At 38.1% G+C, this 8540-nt stretch overlaps 1 protein-coding gene across 1 annotated transcript; it reads right to left on the bottom strand.

Annotated features, from left to right (window-relative positions):
* Positions 1–590: 590 nt before the first annotated feature.
* Positions 591–2630, bottom strand: LOC141605393 (large ribosomal subunit protein eL21z/eL21y). Its single transcript, XM_074424129.1, has 2 exons — positions 2256–2630; positions 591–997 (listed from the first exon to the last, which is right to left on the bottom strand). Exons 1-2 carry the CDS (start codon positions 2490–2492, stop codon positions 740–742), a joined length of 495 nt encoding a protein of 164 aa, XP_074280230.1. The 5' UTR covers positions 2493–2630; the 3' UTR covers positions 591–739.
* Positions 2631–8540: the final 5910 nt, after the last annotated feature.

Below are 8540 nucleotides of genomic sequence, written 5' to 3'. Positions count from 1 at the left end.
TTAGGTGGTTGTGGGGGTACAAGTTCTTTTCTAGAGTATTTTCAAATACTGAAATAGCATCATTGATGATAAGGTTTATAGTTAAAGACTGCAACAACACAAATAATTTGATAGCAGATGTGACGTGTGTATGTGGTATTTTTCTTCCATAGTTCCACTGCAGGATCATTTTACACAATTCCCCTATCCCGCTATGCAACACGGTCGGCCATAACATAAAGATGTAAGTTTGGGTAGCAGTCCACAGTGCTGGGGCTAGACACATCTTGAGCATGGCTCAATCGAGATTCACCCTTGCCTTTTAAGGTGGGAACTGGTAACTAGTAATCTAGTACTCCGTATTAGAGTACAATTATAAGTGGTAAACTTCACACTATTACAATTCAGCATATCGCGTACGTGAATTGTGAAACCCGAATCAGTGAAGGTAAATCCAGATGATGGACTGTCTAAGAAACACAATCTAAGATCTTCTCCCAACTTCAGGGATGCTGAGAGTCTAATATGTGTACTAACAGACCATACAGGATACCTTGCTACTATTAATTTAGGAAGTCCATGGAAATACTACAGCCACAAGCAATATTGCATTGAAAGCAAATCCCATAGATTGATTACGCCTAAAAGTGTAAATAAGACCACACATCCAAAATTCAGCAAGTGATTGTGCATTGCCCTAAAGTCTTCATAAGAAAATAACAAAGACAACATAAAAAGCATAAGCAACAGACCCCAATTCCTAGTAACCGCCTTTGAGATCATTGGTGACATCATATGGGATGGGAGTAACAGTCTCAATTGTTGTACCCTCAACCAAGAAACCAGGCTTAGGACCCTCCGGCTGCCTCTTAGTACTGATCCTCACACCCTTAGCCTTGGCCTCGGCCTTAAGTTGGTCATTCTTCTTCACGCGGAGCTTGAAGTCCTCCTGGCACCTTGATGGCTGCACATGCTCAATACGAACATGGATCCTCTTTGGGATGATCTTGTTCCTCACCTACATGTGCATAACCATGTTTGTAAGCAGGTATAAAGACTGTATGATACTAAGAGGAGTAAAAAAAGCAACTTTATACTTCTCAGTGAAAAACTTCAATGATAAAAGTAAGGTGAATGAAACCAGCGAAAGACAACTATGCAAATACTCAATGATGCATAACAAAAACAAATGATAGCCAGATAAATTTTACCTCATGTGTACCTAATAATCTAATAATGGTGTGAGGCAAGTCAGGTAACAAAAGTGCACTACATTAAAATTAAGCAATTTTGTTGAATAACATGCATAAACAAGAATCATCTACGAGTACAACAGCATTAAAAAGTAAGGCCTTGTTTGGATACCAAAAATGGAGGGGAAAGGGAAGGGAAGGAGTAGTAGTTTTCCCTCCAAACCTTTCCTTTGTTCGAGGGGGAACATTTTGCCTTGTAGGAGGGAAATTGACGGATGCATTTTCCCTACCCCTTCAAATACCTCCAGCCCCATTTTACTATCCAAACAATGGAAAATTGCCTCCCTGCAAATCACTCCCCTTCCTTTCCTTCCAAATCCTTCTATCCAAACAAGGCCTAAGGAAGATCACACAAAGCAACTTTTACCCCTCTAAAAGTAAATGTGATTTCCGAAAAACTCACAATGATAATTGAGTCAAGAATTTCACGTAGTCATTCCTACAACTGAAAAGAAGGGCAACCAATTTTCTAAGAAACAGTTTAGAGCGAAACATCAACAAACAGAATGGTAACATCAAGCAACTAATTTGAAACATTTAGGCATAAAAATGCACACATTTTAGCCAACGTGAATTAGACCGTAACCAATTATGCTTATAATTTGATTATTACAAGAGTAAAATATTGTTAATTGAGTTGATAATACTATCTCATAGCAGTAGAAAATATCCTCAAAGAACAATGTCCCTAAAACCAGCAACTCAAACAGTGGCAATGAAATTAAATATCGATAGCGAGAATGCATGCAGCCTACGTTGTCAAGGTTTTTCCTCTTATAAAGACCACATTTTGAACCAATAACGGCGGAATACCACAATATAAAATCAATTACGAGATCAAGTATCAAACAGCAGCATGATAAAGAATAAAAAAGGTAAACAAATGATCGGGAGAGAACGGAGGGAGTATTACAACAAACACAATGTTAATCACATTAATAATCGATGAATCAAACAAATTACGAAACAAAAATGCAATGAAAATGATGGGAAATGAATGAAATCAGAGGAAATGACGTATACCTGCTTGTTAACCTCAACACCAATGGCGCGCTTGGTGACATTCCAGACACGACCAGTACGGCCATGGTAGAACTTGTGAGGCATACCCTTGTGAATAGCACCATTAACCTTGACATCTACATACTCTCCGACATGGAAGGTCCTCAAGTAGGTTGAAATTGGGATAACACCCTTTCGTCTGAATGGTCTCGCGAACAGATCCCTTGTTCTAGCTCTTAATCCATGTCCTGCCGGCATTGTTGTGAGCTTCGGGTTTCTCTTTCTTCCCTGGCGGCTGAATTTGGGGATTTAGGGTTTGCTGATTGAGAGGGGAGTGAGCAAGTGAACATTTTGGGTTTATAGATGCAAGGGTTTTTATTTGGTCATCTTGTTCTCAACTTCGTTCATTTGCTTGGGCTGGACCTCTTTCAGATACTTTCATTTCAGAGCCCAACTACTAAATGTCAACATTTGGGATTTATAGAATTTAGGGGGCGGTTGGTTCGTCGGATGGAATAAGGAATCGGAAAAATGGATTAAACAGTTACAAATTCTATTCATGTTTTTGTACTAATTCTTGTTTTTATGCATTTATTTATTTATTTATTAATCGTGGTATTCAAGTTTATCGTGAGGTGAGGTCGACGGCGGGGGATGTAGGTTAGTGGTTGGCATCAGCGCCGGTGGTTGTGGGGTGAGAGATGTGTTGGTTGGTGTTGGCAGTGAATGTAGGTGGTAGATATAGCGGTAAGAGTGATTAGTAGGAAAAGGGAATATGGGATACCCCTGAGGGGTGTGGGAATCATTTTAGTGGAATTATGGAGAAATGGAAAAAAAAGACCAAATAAATACCAACTAAAGGAATGGTGTTTCATTCCTTTGCCCCAAACCAAACAACCTTTTAGGGTCTTATGGGTTTTTTTTTAAATCTTTTGGGTTGGGTCTTTTGGATGGGAGTGAAGTCAATGATCAATTCATAACTAGTTGGTGGAAATTACTTATAGCTTGTTACAAGAATCATTCTCATATTTAGTTCACACATTCAATTATTTAGATTGTTTTTACATTTAATTGCATTAGATTATTACTCTAATAAATTTAGATCAATCAACATATCAAAACCTCCCATTTGGTTACTCAACTCTTGCACACATTTAACTAACAATAACACATTCCATGTGGGATCGACACCTATTTACACTTGCTAATAGTTTGAGTTTATAGCGGATAAAAATACTAGTTTAGAGACTCGCGACAAGTCTAGTCATCCTGCCAGGTACCTCCAGCTATTTATTGTTTTCCAATATCTTCCTCCCCACTAATAAATCAACTTAATAATTACTACACACTATGCACATCAACTAGTGTTATTCTTTCCTTATATCCAGGGGAGGCCACTAACGGACTTGGGCCTCGATGTTGCGAGATCAATTGACGGGCTCATGGCCGCCTTGTATTGTTAAAATATGATCCAAAATACTAAGTCAAAGTTATTTTGATATGTACTGTTTAGTCATTGGAGATTATGACTCCTAATAAATAGAGTAATACAATGAGCATATGAAACTAATTTAAACTAATTTTGGATCATTTAATCCAACACACCCCGTCCATCGTAAATTCGTTAGACTCAAAGGACATTCGACTTCTTGCCATGTCAAATCATACTTGCCATTACGATCTTTGCCGTAACAAATACACGAGGCCCTTCTATCCTTGTCACCGTCCTTAAAATAATTCATCCATGCCCTTAGGATGAAACTCACGCTAGTCTTTGCTTTCTATCTTCATTAATGAACAACGTTCCTTAAACGGTATGCGACTTTCTCGCACTCATACGGGTTCTATGACCCTAATATGTTTGAGCTCCATACCCAAACTTCAAACAAAGTCTCCTTTCTAGACTTAAATCGAGTCTCTTTGCTTGGACTTCATCAAACTTGAAACTTTGCTTCATCAAATAAGCTTCTTTTCATCAGCCTGTACTTTTTACGACAATAGACCAAGGATTGAAATAAATCACTGTATGCAAAATGAAAAACATTACTGCATGCTCCCCACTGTCGTGCTACCGTGTGATTGATAATACATCACCTGAATTTCAAATTAGTGTCATAGATAGACTGCATTCCCTACCTATACCAATATTTTAATTTGTTAAGGGAAACAATTTCCACTTTTCATGGAGCTTTCTTTCATTCTCACCATGGCAAATATGTGAAGCATTTATCTTCACATTGTGATGCATTTTTCGTCAACCACCTTGCTGATGCTCATTATCACCAACGTCAATTGATAGAGTAGATTTCTTCATCTTATTTTGTTAAGCCCTTGTCTTTACTTTGCAACGCACTTCTCGTCACTGTCTTGTTGGTTCTTATTATCACCAACTTTCAATTGGAGCACTTCTCTCCGAAATCTAATTATTGATGGACGAGAGCCCTTCTCTCCACTATTTCATTAATGGTGCACTTCTCACCATAAAATGTGAAGCACATGTGTGCACCAAAAATACAGAAGAGTCATTTTTCTCTAACAAACTGGATAGAACACTTCTCTCTATCTCCCAATGGTAGTATTCTCACCACTTTTTTTCCATTCTCTCATCAAAACAATTTTTTAAATTCTATCATCAAAACTTTTCTCACCATTTTTTTTTGTTGTACCGCCCCATTTTTGAATCAAACCTAAATCAAAGTTATTAGGTCAAATAATGCTTTTGTGCTAGGTTCTAGTAATTTCTTATCTCAGTTTCCACTTGATAAAGACATTATACATCAGACATCTTGCTTTCATACTCCTCAACAAAATGGTAGAATAGAAAGGAAGCATAAATATTTATTAGAAACTGCTAGGGCGTTGGAATTTCAGCCTAATCTACCTAAAAAATATTGGAGTGAGTGTATTTTAACTGATGTATACATCATTAACAAACTACCTACCAAAGTGATTTAGGATTTGTCTCCTTATCACGTTCCTTTTAGCAAAATTCCCGATCTCGGTCATGAATTCATAAGAAATTTTGGTTGTCTTGTATATGCATCCATTTCAAAACCTGGTAGGGATAAGTTTTCTCCTAGAGCTTCTTCCTATTTTTTTTTGTTAGGTTACCCTTATGGAAAAAAGGCTTATAGGTTGTTAAATCTTGAGAACAAGTCTATCTTTTATTCTAGAGATGTATTTCATAAGAGTATTTTTCCTTACATTGAAAATACTGATTCTGTATATATTCATGCTCTTGTTGATGACCTAATCCTGGAGCCTCAACATCATGTTCTTCATAATAATACTAATCAAATTACTGCTTCTAATAATACCAATAATAGAGTTACAACAACTGCACCATCCAGAACCTCTATAAGGAACATGAGGCCTCCTTTTTACTTACAAGATTATGTATGTCCCACACAAAATAAATCCTGTAATGCTGTTTTGTCATACATTGACTTCACTATGTGAAATCCTTATTTGCCTAATGCTTTCTTGCTTGTGTTTCTGCTGTTTCTCTGAGTGCAGTGGAACCTATTCAAGACCCAATGAGTTATGAAGAAGCTGCTCAACATCCTGAATGGCAAGAGGCTATTGCAACAGAATTTAAAGCCTTACAGGCTAATGAAACATGGAGTTTGTGTAACACCCCCATACTCCAAGTGCCTTACCAGGACCACTCAGGTATAAGGATGCTACCATCTCGGTTACCCGAGGCATGATAATCATAAGACAATGAAGAAACATACTTTAATAAATAAGTTTAAGTGATTACATTACAAAACCAACTGTAAGCAAAATACAACTGTTCTCAAACTATAAACCAACTGAAAGGAACTGTTCTAATAAACACAGCGGAAGACTAAAGACTCTGATATGTGATGACTCCATCCCTGAGCCTAGATCCCACGCGTATCCAAGATATACCTGCCAAGCAACTGCTCACCACCCCCGAATGGATCACCACAGTTTTTAAAACATTTAAACGGGGTCAGTACTAATCACACAACTTATATATATATATCAACAAGAAGATACACATGCATACTTAACCGTCACACATACACACAACTACTCCAACCCCATCAATCTCAATCACCGATCGTCCTTTGGACCACCGCCATGGGGGACGCAGCCTGTTCCCACCTAAGCCCCGCTCATCATACCGAGCGATAACCTGTCCCATTAATGTGCACATCCCCTTCCGTGGCGGGTTCCACGAAGGGCGAAACTAGGGCGTGAAGCCACTCCCGCAAGTGACTCCACTCACCCGAGAACGCATCTCGAGAACCATCAACAAAGAATCACAACCACAAACACAATACAATCATCATATCAAACAACCAAATACAACACATCACCAATATCCCATTATGGGACTAATACTGAGTAGGAAATCCTACCTGGAAAGCATAATTATCAGACGGTCTCTACAGCTGTATCAAAAAGGCTCTTCTACAAAACCTCCTCCTATCATACAAACATACAAACACTACCGAATCACAATCTACACAAAAACCCCCAAATCCCTAAATTAGGGTTTAACCAAATCAAAGGAAATACAGTAAAAAGGGTACATAGATCTTACCCTCGACGCAAGGAACTCAACGGTACGAACAACGACAAGAACTGACCGTCTGAACTCCGGGAATTGCTAAGAATGCGATTAGGAAGATGAATTGGTTGCTTTCTCTCTTAAACAGGGTTTTAGGTTTTGTAAAAGTGATTTAAAACAAAGACGACTATGTTTAAATACCTTAATCGCATAATTAACAAAACCCGAGAAAACTCCCCGTAAAACCGGACACTCGATCGAGTACCCAAGGTACTCGATCGAGTACCCCCTTACTCGATCGAGTACCCAAGGCTACTCGATCGAGTACCCCCTTACTCGATCGAGTACCCAAGGCTACTCGATCGAGTACCCCCTTACTCTATCGAGTACCTAAGGCTACTTGATAGAGTACCCCCTTACTCTATCGAGTACCTAAGGCTACTTGATAGAGTACCCTACAGGTCAGAAACTTTTCTAAAACGCAACTTACCCTTACTCGACAGAGTAAGGCCTACTCGATAGAGTACCCCAAGACTTATAAATACGGAGTATTACCCTTACTCGACAGAGTAAGGCCTACTCGATAGAGTACCCCAAGACTTATAAATACGGAGTATTACAGTCTTCCCTCCTTAAAAAGAACTTCGTCCCCGAAGTTCAACCCATACTCTAAAAACAACCATACTAACTCGACCAAGACACAACAACATAACTAAGAACTCAAAAACTCGACCAAACATAAAACATGAACTCTTAACACCCACTCCACCAACTATGTTTACTTCCTTAACATGACTCACGATATCGTATCCACCACATATATATCTCTCACGACACCAACTTCATACATAACCAACCACCATCCACTAACACTGCTAGCTCCATAATATCATCCACTGTCAAATCCAAAATCAAGACACTCCTAGACATCAAACGGAATGTTACAGTTTGGTTCCATTACCAACACTACTACAAATCCAGGCAACTACAACGCCCCTTTAACAACGCTTATTCACGAAAATCACCATAAGACGTTGTAGAGTGGATGACGCGAATTTTACTAAACTTAACTACAACGGTTATGTGTTGATAACCGTTGTTATAGGTTTTAACAACGGGTTAAACTTGCACAACCGTTGTTAATATAAAAACTAATAACAACAGTTTACTCTGTAATACATTATAACCGTTATTAATAATTTGGCGCAAAATTAGTGAAAAGTAATTACAACGGTTATATTTGAACTCGTTGTTAATACTTTTTAACAACGGTTTTCTAAGGACCCGTTGCTAATATATTCTCTAATGATAACGGGTTTTTGTGTAAAAACCGTTGTCAATACTTTCCATAATATAAACCACACAAACACAGATCAGCTACAGCTACAGCCACAAACACAAAAACCTAACACAAACACAAACATACACAAACACAAACACACACTTTCTCATCGTCTCTTTCTCTCTTTCTCATCGTCGCTTTATCATCTCCACTGTTGTTGTCGTCATCTCTTATTTTCTCTAATTATCAGGTATCGCTTTATATGCATGGTTTTAGGTTTTGTCATCATCCCAGTCTTATTTTCTTTCTCTAATTATTTCATTTGCATGTGTTTTTATCGATCATTATTGTTCTTTCTCTAAGTATTATTCGCTTAATTAGTTTTGTCACTGTTGTTTTTCTGCGTTTATTAGCTTGTAAAACAAATTAAATTAAATAAAACAAAAGAAGAAGATGATGGAGAGGAATAATGCATAATAAA

The sequence above is a fragment of the Silene latifolia genome, chromosome 10, assembly GCF_048544455.1.
Source record: "Silene latifolia isolate original U9 population chromosome 10, ASM4854445v1, whole genome shotgun sequence".
Lineage (NCBI taxonomy): Eukaryota > Viridiplantae > Streptophyta > Magnoliopsida > Caryophyllales > Caryophyllaceae > Silene > Silene latifolia.
The sequence above is the reverse complement of the archived record's forward strand: the minus strand, read 5'-3'. Positions and strand labels throughout refer to the sequence as shown.

Excerpts from the sequence above, each read along its gene's own strand:
- LOC141605393 (XM_074424129.1), bottom strand. The coding sequence starts at position 2,492 with ATGCCGGCAGGACATGGATTAAGAGCTAGAACAAGGGATCTGTTCGCG. Across the intron at positions 998-2,255 it reads GTGTTGAGGTTAACAAGCAG|GTGAGGAACAAGATCATCCC; the intron begins GTATACGTCATT and ends ATGCACATGTAG.